Source organism: Pristiophorus japonicus, chromosome 32 (assembly GCF_044704955.1).
Source record: "Pristiophorus japonicus isolate sPriJap1 chromosome 32, sPriJap1.hap1, whole genome shotgun sequence".
Classification (NCBI taxonomy): domain Eukaryota; kingdom Metazoa; phylum Chordata; class Chondrichthyes; family Pristiophoridae; genus Pristiophorus; species Pristiophorus japonicus.
This window is the reverse complement of record NC_092008.1, coordinates 3,265,493-3,283,966: the sequence shown is the minus strand read 5'-3', so window position 1 is coordinate 3,283,966 and position 18,474 is coordinate 3,265,493. Positions and strand designations below refer to the sequence as shown.

The 18,474-nt window shown below is 61.5% G+C and overlaps 1 protein-coding gene across 1 annotated transcript in view; it reads right to left on the bottom strand.

Annotated features, from left to right (window-relative positions):
- huwe1 (HECT, UBA and WWE domain containing E3 ubiquitin protein ligase 1) overlaps positions 1–18,474 on the bottom strand; it is a 316,149-nt gene that overhangs the window by 24,188 nt on the left and 273,487 nt on the right. The window contains exons 61-67 of the mRNA XM_070869027.1: positions 16,827–17,126; positions 14,058–14,301; positions 11,006–11,127; positions 9,273–9,514; positions 6,553–6,841; positions 3,647–3,746; positions 121–694 (exon numbers count right to left, since the gene is read on the bottom strand). Of these exons, the coding sequence (XP_070725128.1) occupies positions 121–694; positions 3,647–3,746; positions 6,553–6,841; positions 9,273–9,514; positions 11,006–11,127; positions 14,058–14,301; positions 16,827–17,126 (1,871 nt within the window). The remainder of the gene's footprint in view (positions 1–120; positions 695–3,646; positions 3,747–6,552; positions 6,842–9,272; positions 9,515–11,005; positions 11,128–14,057; positions 14,302–16,826; positions 17,127–18,474) is intronic.

Below are 18,474 nucleotides of genomic sequence, written 5' to 3'. Positions count from 1 at the left end.
GGCTGTAAAGCGCTTTTTTGAGACACCCATTGCTATATCAATGCAAGTCTTGGCTTGTCCCACCGACGTGTCCCTCCTGAACTGCCCCCCATTGGGAGCACCCGGCCCCAGCCCCCTCACCTTGGCGAGCTGGATGAGCGTGTCGAGGACGTGCCGGCAGACCACGGGCGCGGCCTGGGGGTGGATGTGCACAGTGGAGCCGCAGCCCACGTGCTTCTCCGAGTGCTTGCGGCCGCCCGACCGCTGGATCTGGAAGATGTTCGTGCGGCAGCCCAGGGCGGCATCCATGGAGACGGAGAGCCAGGACAGCTGGCTGGTGGTCTTGGCCTCCATCTTGTGCAGCAGGTCCAGGGGACGGTGCTCGTGAGCGGCGGCGGCGGAGGAGGAGGAGGAGCCGCCCGCGCCCGCCCCCGCCTTGGCGGTCTTCTTGCCCTTCTCCTCGCTGTGCTTGGGGGTCTCGATGCACAGCTCGCTCTCGCTGCTGCGCTGCAGGATGGACAGCAGGCTCTTGATGACCCAGTTGCGCGTCTGCGTGTGGTAGCACAGGTTGCGCAGGACGCGGTGCAGGCGGCTGGTGTTGAGCTTGGGCTCGTCCACGAACAGCAGCACCAGCAGGCAGGACAGGGCCTCGTGGTCCAGCAGCAGTCGCCCGCGCAGCCTCAGCAAGCTGTCCACGTTGCTGCTGCTCGACGCTCTGCGGGAGGAGGCAGGGCAAAGGTCAACGGCAACCCAAACAAGCAACGGCCGACAGCGGACCCCCCCCCCCCACTTTACACACACAGCATCAGAGAAATTTCTCTCACTTCACAATTCATTAAACAAACATTAGAAAGTATTGCAGGCAATTAAGAGTGCATTCACAAGTCTACGTTACAAGGGACCACCCTCAAAGCCTCCCTGATAAAGTGCAACATCCCCCACCGACACCTGGGAGTCCCTGGGCCCAAAGACCAGTCCCGCCCTAAGTGGAGGGAGTGCATCCGGGAGGGGCGCTGAGCACCTCGAGTCTCGTCGCCGAGAGCGTGCAGAAACCCAGCGCAGGCAGCGGAAGGAGCGTGCGGCAAACCAGTCCCACCCTCCCCTTCCCTCAACCACTGTCTGTCCCACCTGTGACAGGGACTGTGGCTCCCGTATTGGGCTGTTCAGCCACCTGTTTAAGAGTCGAAGCAAGTCTTCCTCGATTATGAGGGACTTCCGATGATGATCAGTGAATCTCTCAGCACAGGGAAATAGCAGGAGGAGGCCGTTCAGCCCCTCGAGCCTGTTACATTAGGGACAGGAGGAGGCCGTTCAGCCCCTCGAGCCTGTTACATTAGGGACAGGAGGAGGCCATTCAGCCCCTCGAGCCTGTTACATTAGGGACAGGAGGAGGCCGTTCAGCCCCTCGAGCCTGTTACATTAGGGGCAGGAGGAGGCCATTCAGCCCCTCGAGCCTGTTACATTAGGAACAGGAGGAGGCCGTTCAGCCCCTTGAGCCTGTTACATTAGGGGCAGGAGGAGGCCGTTCAGCCCCTCGAGCCTGTTACATTAGGGACAGGAGGAGGCCGTTCAGCCCCTCGAGCCTGTTACATTAGGGACAGGAGGAGGCCGTTCAGCCCCTCGAGCCTGTTACATTAGGGACAGGAGGAGGCCGTTCAGCCCCTCGAGCCTGTTACATTAGGGACAGGAGGAGGCCGTTCAGCCCCTTGAGCCTGTTACATTAGGGACAGGAGGAGGCCGTTCAGCCCCTTGAGCCTGTTACATTAGGGGCAGGAGGAGGCCGTTCAGCCCCTCGAGCCTGCTGCCCCATTTAATACGATCATGGCTGATCTGATCTTGGCCCCCGCTCCCCATAACCCTCAACCCATCATTCAAAAATATCTCTATCTCCGCCTTAAATATATTCAATGACCCAGCCGGTATAGAGCTCTGATCTCCCTATTTAAGGAAGGATATACCTGCATTGGAGGCTGTTCAGAGAAGGTTCATTTGGTTGATTCCTTGGATGAAGGGATTGACTTACCAGTAAGTTGGGCCTGTACTCATTGGAGTTCAAAAGAATGAGGTGATCTTATCGAAACATACAAGATGAGGGGGCTCGACAAGGTGGATGCAGAGAGGATATTTCCACTCACAGGGGAAACTAAAACTAGGGGCATAGTCTCAGAATAAGGGGTCGCCCATGTAAGACGGAGATGGAGGAGGAATTTCTTCTGGTGAATCTGTGGAATTCTCTGCCGTAGAGAGTTAGGGGGCTGGGTCACTGAATATATTTAAGGTGGAGATAGACAGATTTTTGAGCGATAAGGGAGTGAAGGGTTATGGAGAGCGGGCGGGGAAGTGGACCTGAGTCCATGATCGGATCAGCCATGATCGTATTAAATGGCGGAGCAGGCTCGAAGGGCTGCGTGGCCGACTCCTGCTCCTATGTCTTATGTTCTGACCTCCACAGAATTTCAAAGATTCACCACCCTCAGAGGAAATTTCTCATCTCCGTTTTAAATGGGTGGCCCCTTATTCTGAGACTATGCCCCCTAGTTCTCGATTCCCCCATGAGGGGAAACATCCTCTCTGCATCTACCCTGTCCAGCCCCCCTCAGAATCTGATACGTTTCAATAAGACCATCGCTCATTCTTCTAAACCCTAATGAGTAGAGGCCCAACCTGCTCAACCTTTCGTCTGGCCGTTCTTAACTGGTGGAGCGATTTGTCGTGTTAATTCCGATAACGAAACTTATTAGAGGGACAAGTGGCGTATAGCCACACGAGATTGAGCAATAACAGGTCTGTGATGTCCTTAGATGTCCGGGGCTGCCCGCGCGCTACACTGAATGGATCAGCGTGTGTCTACCCTACGCCGCCAGGTGTGGGCAACCCCCATTCGTGATAGGGATTGGGAATTGCAATTATTTCCCATGTACGAGTTTAAGGGGTGGGGTACTGAGGTTGCATGACCATACTGAATGGCGGTGCAGGCTCGAAGGGCCGAATGGCCGACTCCTGCACCTATTTTCTATGTTTAGCCCCTTCATCCCAGGAATCGACCGAGTGAACCTTCTCAGAACTGGCTCCAGTGCAAGTATGTCCCTCCTTAAATAAGGAGACTCAAACTGTATGCAGTATGCAGATGGCGGCCAATTGTGCCGGTGTGGGCTCTACGAAATTGTTAGCCCATTCGCCACAGTCATGCAATGATTTCCCCCTTCAAGTACATATCCAATTGCCCGTTTAGTGGTTACTATTGAATCTGCTCCCACCACCCTTGCGTGCAGCGTGTTCCACATCACAACAACTGCCCTGGTTCTTTTGCCAATTTTCTGGGTCCTCTGGCTGGTTACTGACGCTCCCTGCCACTGGAAACACTTCCTCCTTATTCACTACCAAAACATTTTATCTCTAGTAAATCTCCCTCTCAACCTTCTCTGCTCCAAGGAGGACAACCCCAGCTTCTCCAGTCTCTCCAGGTCACTGAAGGCCCTCATCCCCAGAGTACCATTCTGTCAATCTCCCCTTAACCACCTCTGCTCGGAGGAGAACCACCCCAACAGGCGACCAGCTGAGAGAGAGAGAGAGAGAGAGAGAAAGACGACCCACCCACGCCTGGTGCTGGGACCAGCGGCCTCGCTACGAAGCCCCGCTACGCCACTCCGCGTTGCGCTGGATGTACCTGTTGTGGGTGCTGCTCCCCCACTGGAAGGCTCCGCTCCTCTGCACGGCCAAGCGCGTGTACTGCACCCCGCGGTTTCCACCCAGGCGCCCAGTGAAGCCTGCGGCACAAAGTGAGAAGTCAGGAACCTCAAAGCGCGCGCCGGGAATTAACGAGGGCGCGGTTAAAGACACTGGCGCTCAGACGCGCTACAACTATTTTTAGCCGATCTGTAAATCAAATGCCCCCTTATTAAAGGGGCACTAAAACCAACAAATTAACGTTTGACCATCAACTTAAAATCAAATTAAGATTTGGTTGCCGGGGCGGAGTGATGATGCACTCCAGTCCCTCCGGCGCCCACCTCTCGCGGAAGGCCGCGAGCGTACCGGTGGACACCGCGTGCTCCATCTCCAGGGACACCCTGGCTCGGATGTAACTGCGGAAGAGAGGCAGGCAGTCGGGCTGAACGACCCCCTCGACCGCCCGCTGCCTGGACCGGCTGATGGCCCCCTTGGCCAGGGCCCAGGAGCAGTCCTACGAGGAGGCCCTCGGACCTGCCCGCTCCCCTCCGCACAGGGTGCCCAAAGATCAGGAGCGTGGGACTGAAGTGCAGACAGAATTAGAGGAGCAGCCCCTTCGAATAACGGAAGAGGGGGCTGCAACCTCCCACGCTGAACGTACACGTGGAACACGGACTCCCCCAGACCGCAGAAACTGCAGGCGGCCCGGGAGTTAGACGCGCTACAACGCCGAACGCAAGTGGTTTCAAACCCCACCCACCCAAAAATATCTGGCCGAGGAGGCAGGGGCTGGGACTAATCCACACTCGGGGGGTGAAGGGAGGAAGTGTAGGGTGAACCACTCCAGCACCCTCCGACGACTGGCTCACCTACATCACCGCCTGCTGCCTCGGCCAGGGTAGATACAGCGGGAGGAAAGAGAGAGACCAATACATTTAAATAAACAGCATTTCACGTGAAGGGGCGACGGCCCTGGTTTGCTTTGAGAATTTATGCAGCATGGCATCACAGCTCGAAGCGCTTTGCGGACAAGTGTGTATATAGCGCCCTGTCAGCAAGATCCCGCAATTGCTCGGTGGATCGCCAATTCTGGTGTTGGTTGGTTGGTTGAGGGAGGAAGGTTGGTCTGGGACAACTGGGGAGGGGGTGAGGGGGAAAGAGACGGACGGACTTCCCCATTCTTTGGCCATAGAATGCCAGCCCCAGCAACCACGCTATGCGAGCCAAGCCTCCAGCTTCAATTTGGTCTCCCCTATTCAGTCCTCACTGAGTACAGACCCTCCCAGGGAGTACAGACACTCCCACAGTCAGAGTACAGACCCTCCCATAGTCAGCCCTCCCGGGGAGTACAGACCCTCCCATAGTCAACCCTCCCGGGGAGTACAGACCCTCCCATAGTCAGCCCTCCCAGGGAGTACAGACACTCCCACAGTCAGAGTACAGACCCTCCCATAGTCAGCCCTCCCGGGGAGTACAGACCCTCCCATAGTCAGCCCTCCCGGGGAGTACAGACCCTCCCATAGTCAGCCCTCCCGGGGAGTACAGACCCTCCCATAGTCAGTCCTCCCGGGGAGTACAGACCCTCCCATAGTCAGTCCTCCCGGAGAGTACAGACCCTCCCATAGTCAGCTCTCCCGGGGAGTACAGACCCTCCCATAGTCAGCCCTCCCGGGGAGTACAGACCCTCCCATAGTCAGCCCTCCCGGGGAGTACAGACCCTCCCACAGTCAGCCCTCCCGGGGAGTACAGACCCTCCCATAGTCAGCCCTCCCGGGGAGTACAGACCCTCCCATAGTCAGTCCTCCCGGGGAGTACAGACCCTCCCACAGTCAGTCCTCCCGGGGAGTACAGACCCTCCCACAGTCAGTCCTCCCGGGGAGTACAGACCCTCCCACAGTCAGTCCTCCCGGGGAGTACAGACCCTCCCACAGTCAGTCCTCCCGGGGAGTACAGACCCTCCCACAGTCAGTCCTCCCAGGAAGTACAGACCCTCCCATAGTCAGCCCTCCCGGGGAGTACAGACCCTCCCATAGTCAGTCCTCCCAGGGAGTACAGACCCTCCCACAGTCAGTCCTCCCGGGGAGTACAGACCCTCCCACAGTCAGTCCTCCCAGGAAGTACAGACCCTCCCATAGTCAGCCCTCCCGGGGAGTACAGATCCTCCCGGGGAGTACAGACCCTCCCACAGTCAGTCCTCCCGGGGAGTACAGACCCTCCCACAGTCAGTCCTCCCGGGAAGTACAGACCCTCCCATAGTCAGCCCTCCCGGGAGTACAGATCCTCCCGGGGAGTACAGACCCTCCCACAGTCAGTCCTCCCGGGGAGTACAGACCCTCCCACAGTCAGTCCTCCCAGGAAGTACAGACCCTCCCATAGTCAGCCCTCCCGGGGAGTACAGATCCTCCCGGGGAGTACAGACCCTCCCACAGTCAGTCCTCCCAGGAAGTACAGACCCTCCCATAGTCAGCCCTCCCGGGGAGTACAGATCCTCCCAGGGAGTACAGACCCTCCCACAGTCAGTCCTCCCGGGGAGTACAGACCCTCCCACAGTCAGTCCTCCCAGGAAGTACAGACCCTCCCATAGTCAGCCCTCCCGGGGAGTACAGATCCTCCCGGGGAGTACAGACCCTCCCATAGTCAGCTCTCCCGGGGAGTACAGACCCTCCCACAGTCAGTCCTCCCGGGAAGTACAGACCCTCCCATAGTCAGCCTACAGGGGACATGCCACAGGAACAGGATACAAAAATCCCCCTCCAAATAAATTCACTGGCACCACGACCGAACTCTGGCTGGTTGAGTCACGGTAAGACTCCATTTCGAAGAACCCCCCCAGGCCGGGTCGGCGCTCGAGCTGCGGGCGTGGCGCGATGGCCGGGTTGCGCTGTGCGCCCACGAGTCGGGTACCTGTGCTCCGCAGTATGGCGGACAGTGCGGAGGAACTGCTGTGGCTGAACAAGCGCTCGTGCATGAGTTGCCGCTGCCGGGCCTCCTGCTCCCGGCGCAGGGCCTGGGCCTCGGCCGCGATGTCCGGCGGCATCACCGCCAACACGCTGTCCTCCATGTCTTCCAACACGCTGCGCCGCAGGTCGGAAGGCAGCGTCTGGATGAAGGTGACGGGGTCCATGGGGGTGTCGGGGTTGGCCGTCTGCGCCAGCTCTCGTCGCTGCTGCTCCACTCGCTGCTGGGCCAGCACCTGGGGGGAGCAAGGGGGAGAAAACATTACATAGGGTCAGACAGAGACCGCGCGCGCGCAGACAGAGACCGCGCGCGCGCAGACAGAGACCGCGCGCGCGCAGACAGAGACCGCGCGCGCGCAGACAGAGACCGCGCGCGCGCAGACAGAGACCGCGCGCGCGCAGACAGAGACCGCGCGCGCGCAGACAGAGACCGCGCGCGCGCAGACAGAGACCGCGCGCGCGCAGACAGAGACCGCGCGCGCGCAGACAGAGACCGCGCGCGCGCAGACAGAGACCGCGCGCGCGCAGACAGAGACCGCGCGCGCGCAGACAGAGACCGCGCGCGCGCAGACAGAGACCGCGCGCGCGCAGACAGAGACCGCGCGCGCGCAGACAGAGACCGCGCGCGCGCAGACAGAGACCGCGCGCGCGCAGACAGAGACCGCGCGCGCGCAGACAGAGACCGCGCGCGCGCAGACAGAGACCGCGCGCGCGCAGACAGAGACCGCGCGCGCGCAGACAGAGACCGCGCGCGCGCAGACAGAGACCGCGCGCGCGCAGACAGAGACCGCGCGCGCGCAGACAGAGACCGCGCGCGCGCAGACAGAGACCGCGCGCGCGCAGACAGAGACCGCGCGCGCGCAGACAGAGACCGCGCGCGCGCAGACAGAGACCGCGCGCGCAGACAGAGACCGCGCGCGCAGACAGAGACCGCGCGCGCAGACAGAGACCGCGCGCGCAGACAGAGACCGCGCGCGCAGACAGAGACCGCGCGCGCAGACAGAGACCGCGCGCGCAGACAGAGACCGCGCGCGCAGACAGAGACCGCGCGCGCAGACAGAGACCGCGCGCGCAGACAGAGACCGCGCGCGCAGACAGAGACCGCGCGCGCAGACAGAGACCGCGCGCGCAGACAGAGACCGCGCGCGCAGACAGAGACCGCGCGCGCAGACAGAGACCGCGCGCGCAGACAGAGACCGCGCGCGCAGACAGAGACCGCGCGCGCAGACAGACACCGCGCGCGCAGACAGACGGCGCGCAGACAGAGACGGCGCGCAGACAGAGACGGCGCGCAGACAGAGACGCGCACAGACAGAGACGCGCACAGACAGAGACGCGCACAGACAGAGACGCGCACAGACAGAGACGCGCACAGACAGAGACGCGCACAGACAGAGACGCGCACAGACAGAGACGCGCACAGACAGAGACGCGCACAGACAGAGACGCGCACAGACAGAGACGCGCACAGACAGAGACGCGCACAGACAGAGACGCGCACAGACAGAGACGCGCACAGACAGAGACGCGCACAGACAGAGACGCGCACAGACAGAGACGCGCACAGACAGAGACGCGCACAGACAGAGACGCGCACAGACAGAGACGCGCACAGACAGAGACGCGCACAGACAGAGACGCGCACAGACAGAGACGCGCACAGACAGAGACGCGCACAGACAGAGACGCGCACAGACAGAGACGCGCACAGACAGAGACGCGCACAGACAGAGACGCGCACAGACAGAGACGCGCACAGACAGAGACGCGCACAGACAGAGACGCGCACAGACAGAGACGCGCACAGACAGAGACGCGCACAGACAGAGACGCGCACAGACAGAGACGCGCACAGACAGAGACGCGCACAGACAGAGACGCGCACAGACAGAGACGCGCACAGACAGAGACGCGCACAGACAGAGACGCGCACAGACAGAGACGCGCACAGACAGAGACGCGCACAGACAGAGACGCGCACAGACAGAGACGCGCACAGACAGAGACGCGCACAGACAGAGACGCGCACAGACAGAGACGCGCACAGACAGAGACGCGCACAGACAGAGACGCGCACAGACAGAGACGCGCACAGACAGAGACGCGCACAGACAGAGACGCGCACAGACAGAGACGCGCACAGACAGAGACGCGCACAGACAGAGACGCGCACAGACAGAGACGCGCACAGACAGAGACGCGCACAGACAGAGACGCGCACAGACAGAGACGCGCACAGACAGAGACGCGCACAGACAGAGACGCGCACAGACACTCCCGTTCAGCACTCTCACTGTGGGGAAATGAGGGGGGGCTGGGGTACCCTAATTGGCCGCAGCACTCCCGGACGAGCGAGTTACAAGGGCTGTTTGCTCCTGAATGTTATTTAGCGATTCCCTCAACCTGCCACCCTCACCCGCCAAAGAGCTGCGGAGGCTGGGTCATTGAAGGTGGAGAGAGAGGGGCAGATTTCTGAACGATACGGGAGTCAAGGGTTATGGGGAGCGGGCGGGGAAGTGGAGCCGAGCCCGTGACTAGTTTGGCCGTGACATTAAATGGCGGAGCGGGCTCGAGGGGCTGGAAGGCCGTTTACGAGCCCCGCGCCCCTCCCCATTCCGACACAGGAGGCTGCGGAAAAGGAGCATTATTTTAGACGACGGTTCCTACCTCCTCTTGAATGGCGGGTGGAAGAGCCGCCAGGAATTCGGGGCTGACCTCGGTGACGGCCTGCGTGCCCACCAAGGTGGCAGCGGCGGCGGCTGCTGCTGCCGCTGCCGCGGTGGCAGCCACAGTGGCCGCCGCGCGGTTGGGGGGCCGGATGCCCAGCTGGTTCTGGAGCACCTCGCGACGGATGTCTTCGGGCAGGGCGGCGAGGAAGGAGGGGTCGACGCCCTCGGGCAGGTTGATTCCTGGATGGGAAACAAAAGAGAGAGAGAGAGAGAGAGAGAGAGGCGCGCAGGCGGTCAGTCACGGGGAGGGGACAAAGGACGACAAGCCGGCACTTACCTGGCAACGCAGCTCCGTCCGCTGGAGACCGGGCCCCGCCCCCGCGGCACTGCAACCTCAGGAGGCAGCACGGAGAAACCAGTGGGTGGCTCCCCACCCCCAAGCCTCCCCCCTCACAGCGGACTATCCTGCCCAGCCCGGTGGATAACCCCGCCCTCCCCCGAAAGCCCCTCCCCCTCAAGGCACGCATCTTTCAGCGGCTCTCGAGACGTCGAGGAAGCCGATTCGCACGAGGGGGCGCGTCCACGGTTCCGGCTCCCTCGCGCCTGGTGCCAGCAGGCCGTTCGACTGTGGTGGCCGTCGTGGCCGAGCCCAACCGCGTCCACGGCAGCAGAAGAGCAAAGCGGGGCCAACTTCCCCGCTCCTCTGTTCTCCCTCTCCAGCCCCGTGGGGGGGGGGGGGGCCAGTTAACTCCGCAGAACTGAACCCACTCCTCTACTCTCCCTCTCCAGCCCCGTGGGGGGGGGCCCAGTTAACTCCGCAGAACTGAACCCACTCCTCTACTCTCCCTCTCCAGCCCCGTGGGGGGGGGGCCCCAGTTAACTCCGCAGAACTGAACCCACTCCTCTACTCGCCCTCTCCAGCCCCGTGGGGGTGGGGGTGGGGGTTTGCTGGGGTGGAACTCCACCCAACTGAACCCATGACCTCCATGACCGAAGGCTCAACCCGGGGTTGCCGCCAGCCATCGAGAAAAGAAGCCCGACTGAAGCCCGCACATTTTGAACACACGTTTTGCGTCGCTAAGATTCAGCTCATCTCTCTTCAACCCGCGCCCCCCCACAGTTTTATTGGATAGTAAATCCCGTGGGAGCTTCCCATCCAGGCAGCCGCTCCATAGCCGACGGGTCACAGACCAACGTTCCCTCGAAACATCCCACCCCGCCGTGCGCGGACCCTTTTATCTGGCCGTGGGGGTCGATTCACATTTTCGCGTGTATGACGCTCCCTCCACAGAGAAGCCGGTGATTAGAGGGTCCGTGCAGACCAGATCCTGCAAGCTTAGCGGTAACGTGGTACACCATTGGGTGATAGTTCTCAACCAATTCAATCAGCCAAGAGAACAAGGGGATGGGAAGAGGGGCTGAACAGCGGAATCGCGTGGAGTACAACCACCAGCAGATAGTTGGGCCGTTGGGCCTGCCTCTGTGCTGTCGATTCGATGCATTTAATATCCCCTTGCTCCAAATGCTTCAGAGCAAGTTTCTCTTGGTGCAGTTGAGCAGCTCCGATGGGCGGCGGCCAGGGAAACGCAGCCTTTCGCCGAACTCAAAAGGCACGGGGAAAAGAGCGCCGCGGTCTGGCCAAAGGAGAACCGCGCAGCGCACACAGACAGACAGCAAAAACAGCACACGTATGAGAGGGGAAGATAAAATCAAAGCTACCATGTTGCATACCAGCAAGCGGGTCGTCCTCGCTGTGGGTGGTGGAAGGCTGCACGTCGGAGGGCGCCGTTACTCCAGTCCCTGGCACACCGTCTCTGGTGGGCAAGGCCACGGCGGGGACGGAGGACGAGACACTGCGGGGAGAGAGAAACACACACACACACACAACCGGGTGAGTTTACAATCTGGAGATGCCCCGAGGTGCGGAGCCAATGCTACGCTCGCACGGACAACGAGCACAGAACGATGAACAAGTTTTGCATTCGCTTTATTTTTTATTCTCTGGCTATTCACAACACCAGCAGATGTTTAACCGCAGATTCATCAGAATAATACTGGGGGCTAAAAGGGTTAAATTATAAAAACATAAGAAACAGGAGCAAGAGTCGGCCATTCGGCCCCTCGAGCCTGCTCCGCCATTTAATACGATCACGGCTGATCCGATCATGGACTCAGCTCCACTTCCCCGCCCCCTTAATCCCTTATCGCTCAACAATCTGTCTATCTCCACCATAAATATATTCAGTGACCCAGCCCCCCACAGCTCTCTGGGGCAGAGAATTCCACAGATTCACCAGAAGAAATTCCTCCTCATCTCCGTCTTAAATGGGCGACCCCTTATTCTGAGACTATGTGCCCCCTAGTTCTAGATTCCCCCACGAGGGGGAAACATCTACCCTGTCCAGCCCCCTCAGAATCTGATACGTTTCAATAAGATCACCTCTCATTCTTCGAAACTCCGATGAGTAGAGGCCCAACCTGCTCAGCCTTTCCTCATAAGTCAACCCCCTCATCTCCGGAATCAACCGAGTGAACCTTCTCTGAACTGCCTCCAAAGCAAGTATATCCTTCCTTAAATATGGAAACCAAAACTGCACGCAGTACTCCAGGTGTGGCCTCACCAATACCCTGTACAGTTGTAGCAGGACTTCCCTGCTTTTATACTCCATCCCCCTTGCAAGGTCATCATTCCAAAACTGCACCGACTGTATTCCATCGAGAGTAAACGATTAAGATGTGATCTAATCGAGGGGTTTAAGATGACTAAAGGATTTGATAGGGTAGGGCAAGAGAAATTATTTCCTCTTATGGGGGAAGGTGGTAGAGGGGGGCTCAACCTTAAAATTTGAGCCAGGCCACCTGGGGGTGATGTCAGGAAGCATTTCACACAAAGGGCAGTGGGTATCTAGGACTCTACGCCAAAAAGCTGTCGCGTACGGCGCTCCCTCAGCACCGCCCCTCCAACAACACAGTGCTCCCTCGGTACCACCCCTCCGACAGCGCAGTACGGCGCTCCCTCAGTACCACCCCTCCGACAGTGCAGTGCTCCCTCGGTACCACCCCTCCGACAGCGCAGTACGGCGCTCCCTCAGTACCACCCCTCCGACAGCGCAGTGCGGCGCTCTCTCAGTACCGCCCCTCCGACAGCGCAGTGCTCCCTCAGTACCGCCCCTCCGACAGCGCAGTGCTCCCTCAGTACCGCCCCTCCGACAGCGCAGTGCGGCGCTCCCTCAGTACCGCCCCTCCGACAGCGCAGTGCGGCGCTCCCTCAGTACCGCCCCTCCAACAGCGCGGTGCGGCGCTCCCTCAGTACCGCCCCTCCGACAGCGCGGTGCGGCGCTCCCTCAGTACCGCCCCTCCGACAGCGCGGTGCTCCCTCAGTACTGCCCCTCCGACAGTGCGGCTCTCCCTCAGTACTGCCCCTCCGACAGCGCGGTGCGGCGCTCCCTCAGTACCGCCACTCCGACAGCGCGGTGCGGCGCTCCCTCAGTACGCCCCTCCGACAGCGCGGTGCGGCGCTCCCTCAGTACGCCCCTCCGACAGCGCGGTGCGGCGCTCCCTCAGTACCGCCCCTCCGACAGCGCGGTGCGGCGCTCCCTCAGTACCGCCCTCCGACAGCGCGGTGCGGCGCTCCCTCAGTACCGCCCCTCCGACAGCGCAGTGCGGCGCTCCCTCAGTACCGCCCATCCGACAGCGCAGCGCGACGCTCCCTCAGCACTGCCACTCCGACAGTGCGACGCTCCCTCAGCACCGCCCCTCCGACAGTGCGACGCTCCCTCAGTACCGCCCCTCCGACAGCGCAGCGCTCCCTCAGCACCGCCCCTCCGACAGTGCGATGCTCCCTCAGCACTGCCCCTCCGACAGCGCAGCGCGGCGCTCCCTCAGCACTGCCCCTCCGACAGCGCAGCGCGGCGCTCCCTCAGCACTGCCCCTCCGACAGCGCGGTGCGGCGCTCCCTCAGTACCGCCCCTCCGACAGCGCGGTGCGGCGCTCCCTCAGTACCGCCCCTCCGACAGCGCGGTGCTCCCTCAGTACTGCCCCTCCGACAGTGCGGCTCTCCCTCAGTACTGCCCCTCCGACAGCGCGGTGCGGCGCTCCCTCAGTACCGCCACTCCGACAGCGCGGTGCGGCGCTCCCTCAGTACGCCCCTCCGACAGCGCGGTGCGGCGCTCCCTCAGTACGCCCCTCCGACAGCGCGGTGCGGCGCTCCCTCAGTACCGCCCCTCCGACAGCGCGGTGCGGCGCTCCCTCAGTACTGCCCTCCGACAGCGCGGTGCGGCGCTCCCTCAGTACCGCCCCTCCGACAGCGCAGTGCGGCGCTCCCTCAGTACCGCCCATCCGACAGCGCAGCGCGACGCTCCCTCAGCACTGCCCCTCCGACAGTGCGACGCTCCCTCAGCACCGCCCCTCCGACAGTGCGACGCTCCCTCAGTACCGCCCCTCCGACAGCGCAGCGCTCCCTCAGCACCGCCCCTCCGACAGTGCGATGCTCCCTCAGCACTGCCCCTCCGACAGCGCAGCGCGGCGCTCCCTCAGCACTGCCCCTCCGACAGCGCAGCGCGGCGCTCCCTCAGCACTGCCCCTCCGACAGCGCAGCGCGGCGCTCCCTCAGCACTGCGCTGGAGCGCCAGCCTAGCTTATGGGCTCGGGTCTCTGGAGCGGGATTCGAAGCCAGGACACGCTGACGCGGGGAGAACGCTCGAGCCAGCGAGGCGCGGGTTCACGGGGCCCCTCTCGTCGGAAGTGGCGGCGATGGTGCTCCCCCCACCCTGTGAACGCTCACCTCTGCTCTCCGGCTGGGGCCGGCTCTGCTTGTCCCTCGGCGGTGGCTGCCGACTCCGAGGGCGGGGCCCTCTCTTCAGCGGCCGGCCTCTCCTGCTCACCGCCTCCGGCACAGAGGCCCTCGCCCGCCTGCTCCTCCAACATGCCCGACACCGGGCTGCTCGTGTCCATGGGCGAGCCCTCCAGCTGGCTGCCCACAGCCGCCAGCACATCAGGACCTTCCACTCTCTCTGGGGACTGGGAGGCTGAGGGCGAGAAAGGGAGAGGGAGGATAAGATTCAGCACAAGTTTAACATCTCGAAACATAAAGACAATACGAACAAAATGAAAATGGTGCCATCTTTTGCACCCCCGATTTTCTGCGACCAAAGCAGGCCCCCCCCCCCTGAAAACGCTGACCTTGAACCAAGGTGGCTCAGTGGGTCTCACTCTCGCCTGAGTCAGAGGGTCGTGGGTTCGAGCTCCACTCCAGGGACTCGAGCCCCAAAATCCAGGCCAATACTCCCGCAACCGCTTGTATTTACACAAAGCCTTTGATGTCCCAAAGTGCTTCACCGGAGAGATATATTCAAAGATTTTAAAAAATCGTGACACCCAGCTGCACCAGGAGATAGCAAGGCAGGAAGAGGTCGGTTTTAAGCTGCGTCTTAAGGGAGGAAAGAGAGGCGGAGGAGTTTAAGCAGGGAGTGCCAGAGCTTGGGACCCAGGCAACTGAAGGCACGGCCACCGATGGTGGAGCGACTGTAATCAGATGCTCAAAAGGGCAGAATTAGAGGAGCGCAGAGATCTCACGGATGTGTGGGGCTGGAGGAGATTACAGAGATAGGGAGGGGAGAGGCCATGGAGGGATTTTAAAATAGAATTTTGAAATCGAGGCGTTGCTTAACCGGGAGTTAATGTGGGTCAGTGAGCACAGGGGGTGATGGGTGAGCGGGACTCAGTGCGAGTTAGTACACGGGGTCAGTGAGCACAGGGGGTGATGGGTGAGTGGGACTGGGTGCGAGTTAGGACACGGGGTCAGTGAGCACAGGGGGTGATGGGTGACCGGGACTGGGTGCGAGTTAGGACACGGGGCAGCGAGCACAGGGGGTGATGGGTGAGCGGGACTCGGTGTGAGTTAGGACACGGGGCAGCGAGCACAGGGGGTGATGGGTGAGCGGGACTGGGTGCGAGTTAGGACACGGGGGCAGCGAGCACAGGGGGTGATGGGTGAGCGGAACTGGGTGCGAGTTAGAACACGGGGGCAGCGAGCACAGGGGGTGATGGGTGAGCGGAACTGGGTGCGAGTTAGAACACGGGGGCAGCGAGCACAGGGGGTGATGGGTGAGCGGAACTGGGTGCGAGTTAGGACACGGGGCAGCGAGCACAGGGGGTGATGGGTGAGCGGGACTCGATGAGAGTTACGACACGGGGCAGCGAGCACAGGGGGTGATGGGTGAGCGGGACTCGATGCGAGTTACGACACGGGGCAGCGAGCACAGGGGGTGATGGGTGAGCGGGACTCGATGCGAGTTACGACACGGGGGCAGTGAGCACAGGGGGTGATGGGTGAGCGGGACTCGGTGCGAGTTAGGACACGGGGTCAGTGAGCACAGGGGGTGATGGGTGAGCGGGACTCGGTGTGAGTTAGGACACGGGGTCAGCGAGCACAGGGGGTGATGGGTGAGCGGGACTGGGTGCGAGTTAGGACACGGGGCAGCGAGCACAGGGGGTGATGGGTGAGCGGGACTGGGTGCGAGTTAGGACACGGGGCAGTGAGCACAGGGGGTGATGGGCGAGCGGGACTGGGTGTGAGTTAGGACACGGGGCAGCGAGCACAGGGGGTGATGGGTGAGCGGGACTCGGTGCGAGTTAGGACACGGGGTCAGTGAGCACAGGGGGTGATGGGTGAGCGGGACTGGGTGTGAGTTAGGACACGGGGCAGCGAGCACAGGGGGTGATGGGTGAGCGGGACTGGGTGCGAGTTAGGACACGGGGCAGCGAGCACAGGGGGTGATGGGTGAGCGGGACTGGGTGCGAGTTAGGACACGGGGCAGTGAGCACAGGGGGTGATGGGCGAGCGGGACTGGGTGTGAGTTAGGACACGGGGCAGCGAGCACAGGGGGTGATGGGTGAGCGGGACTGGGTGTGAGTTAGGACACGGGGCAGTGAGCACAGGGGGTGATGGGTGAGCGGGACTGGGTGCGAGTTAGGACACTGGGCTGCCGAATTTTGGATCACCTCTAGTTTACGTCGGGTAGAATGTGGGAGGTCAGCCAGGAACGCAGCGAGTTGGAATAGTCAAGTCGAGAGGTAGATGTCGGAGGGGCGACGCTGAGGGAGTGCGGCACTGTTAGAGGGGCGGAGCTGAGGGAGCGCTGCACCGCAATGCCGGAGGGGAAAACGACGCCCACGATTCGAGGGGAAAATGCCGTGCTCCAAATTGGGGCCTGTAGGTTTACGCGGTGCTGACTGGTATTCCACTCCCTCCCCCGTTGCCTTGGCTCCAAGTGCTTGCCCTCCCTGCAAGGTGGGTAGATGGGGAAGTCGAGATACAGATCGTACGGGATCTGCTTGAGTGGCAGAACATGCTCCAGGGGCTGTTCCTGCGCTCTCTCTCTCTCTCTCCCGCCACACACGACTCGAGGCTCCGGCACCCCTCGTGCCGTACACACAGAGCTTTGATATACGAGTGACCCATCATTCGACTGTTGTCGGTTCCGATCTGGGGGGGGGGGGGGGGGGGGGGGGGGGGGGAGGGAGGGCCGGCTACACGGAAGGCCAATCGCACCTGTGGTTGGCGCCGGAGACATTTCCATCTGCAGGGCCTCTGCCTCTGCGCTGGGCCTGTCCGGTGCCGCCTCGACGGGCATCAGGGATTGTGCCGTCACCTCCTCGGTCGAGGCCAGCTGCAGTGGTGAGGCCTGGCCTCCGGGCTGGAGGGCGGCCAGGGGCTGCTGGGCCGTCTCCAGGGAGCCCAGGGCCTGTGTCTCTGCAGCGGGGGTGCCTTCCATTGAGGGTGGCGCAGGCAGGAAGTTTTCCAGTCGAGGGGTATCCAACCCACTGGAACCAACGACGGGTTGCTCTGCGTCTGGAAGGAGTTGAAAAAAAAAAAGCACGTCACTTCATCTTCGTTTAAAACAGAATCTCCAACTTAAATCTGCAGGATAATCCAGCAGGTACTAACTTTATATTCGGGGACACTCACTAATGGGACGCGGGGTCTGTGTCTGTGCGATTCCTGCGCACAGTGACTGTACGCGGGTCTGTGTGTGTCTGGGATTCCCCCCCCCCCCCGCATGGGAACGGGACGCGGGTCTGTGCGTGCGATTCCCGCGCACGGTGAGGGGACGCGGGTCTGCGATTCCCCCGCACGGCGACGGGACGCGGGTCTGTGTGTGTGCGCGATTCCTCCCGCACGGTGACGGGATGCGGGTCTGTGTGCGTATGCAATCCCCGCGCACGGTGAGGGGACGCGGGTCTGTGCGCGCGATTCCCCCGCACGGCGAGGGAATGCGGGGCTGTGTTTCTGTGCGATTTCCCCCCGCACGGTGACTGTACGCGGGTCTGTGTCTGCGATTCCCCCGCACGGTGATTGTACACGGGTCTGTGTGTGTGTGCGCGATTCCCCCGCACGGTGAGGGAACGCGGGTCTGTGTGCCTGTCCGATTCCCCCGCACGGGACGCGGGTCTGAGAGATTCCACCCCCCACACGGTGTGGGAACGCGAGTCTGTGTGTCTGTGCGATTCCCCTGCACGGGACGCGGGTCTGTATGATTGCCCCCCGCACGGTGAGGGAACGCGGGTCTGTGCGATTCCCCTGCACGGGACGCGGGTCTGTATGATTGCCCCCCGCACGGTGAGGGAATGCAGGTCTGTGCGATTCACCTGCACGGGACGCGGGTTTGTGTGATTTCCCCCCCCCGCACGGTGAGGAATGCGAGTCCGTACGATTCCCCCGCAGTGAGGGAGCGGGGTCTGTGTGTGTCTGTGCGATTCCACCCGCACGGGACGTGGGTCCGTGCCTGTGATACCCCCACATGGTGACGGGACGAGAGTCTATGTAGGGATGGGCAATAAACACTGGCTTTGCCAGCTACGCCCACACACGGCGAATGAATTTAATAAAAATGCGTCCTCTGGTTACCATCCCTCCTGCCAGTGGAAACAGTTTCTGTACGATGTACTTAAAAACCCCTTGTAACTTGGATCACCCTTTCAGGCAGCGCATTCCAGATCTTAACCACTTTTTTCGTACGTTGCCTTTGATTCTTTCACCAATCACCTTAAATCTGTGTCCGCTGGTTCTCCACCCTTCCACCAATGGGAACAGTTTCTCTCGGTCTACTGTCCAGACCCCTCATGATTTTGAGCACCTCAATCAAGTCTCCCCTCAATCTTCTCTGCTCGGAGAACAACCCCAGCTTCTCCAGTCTCTC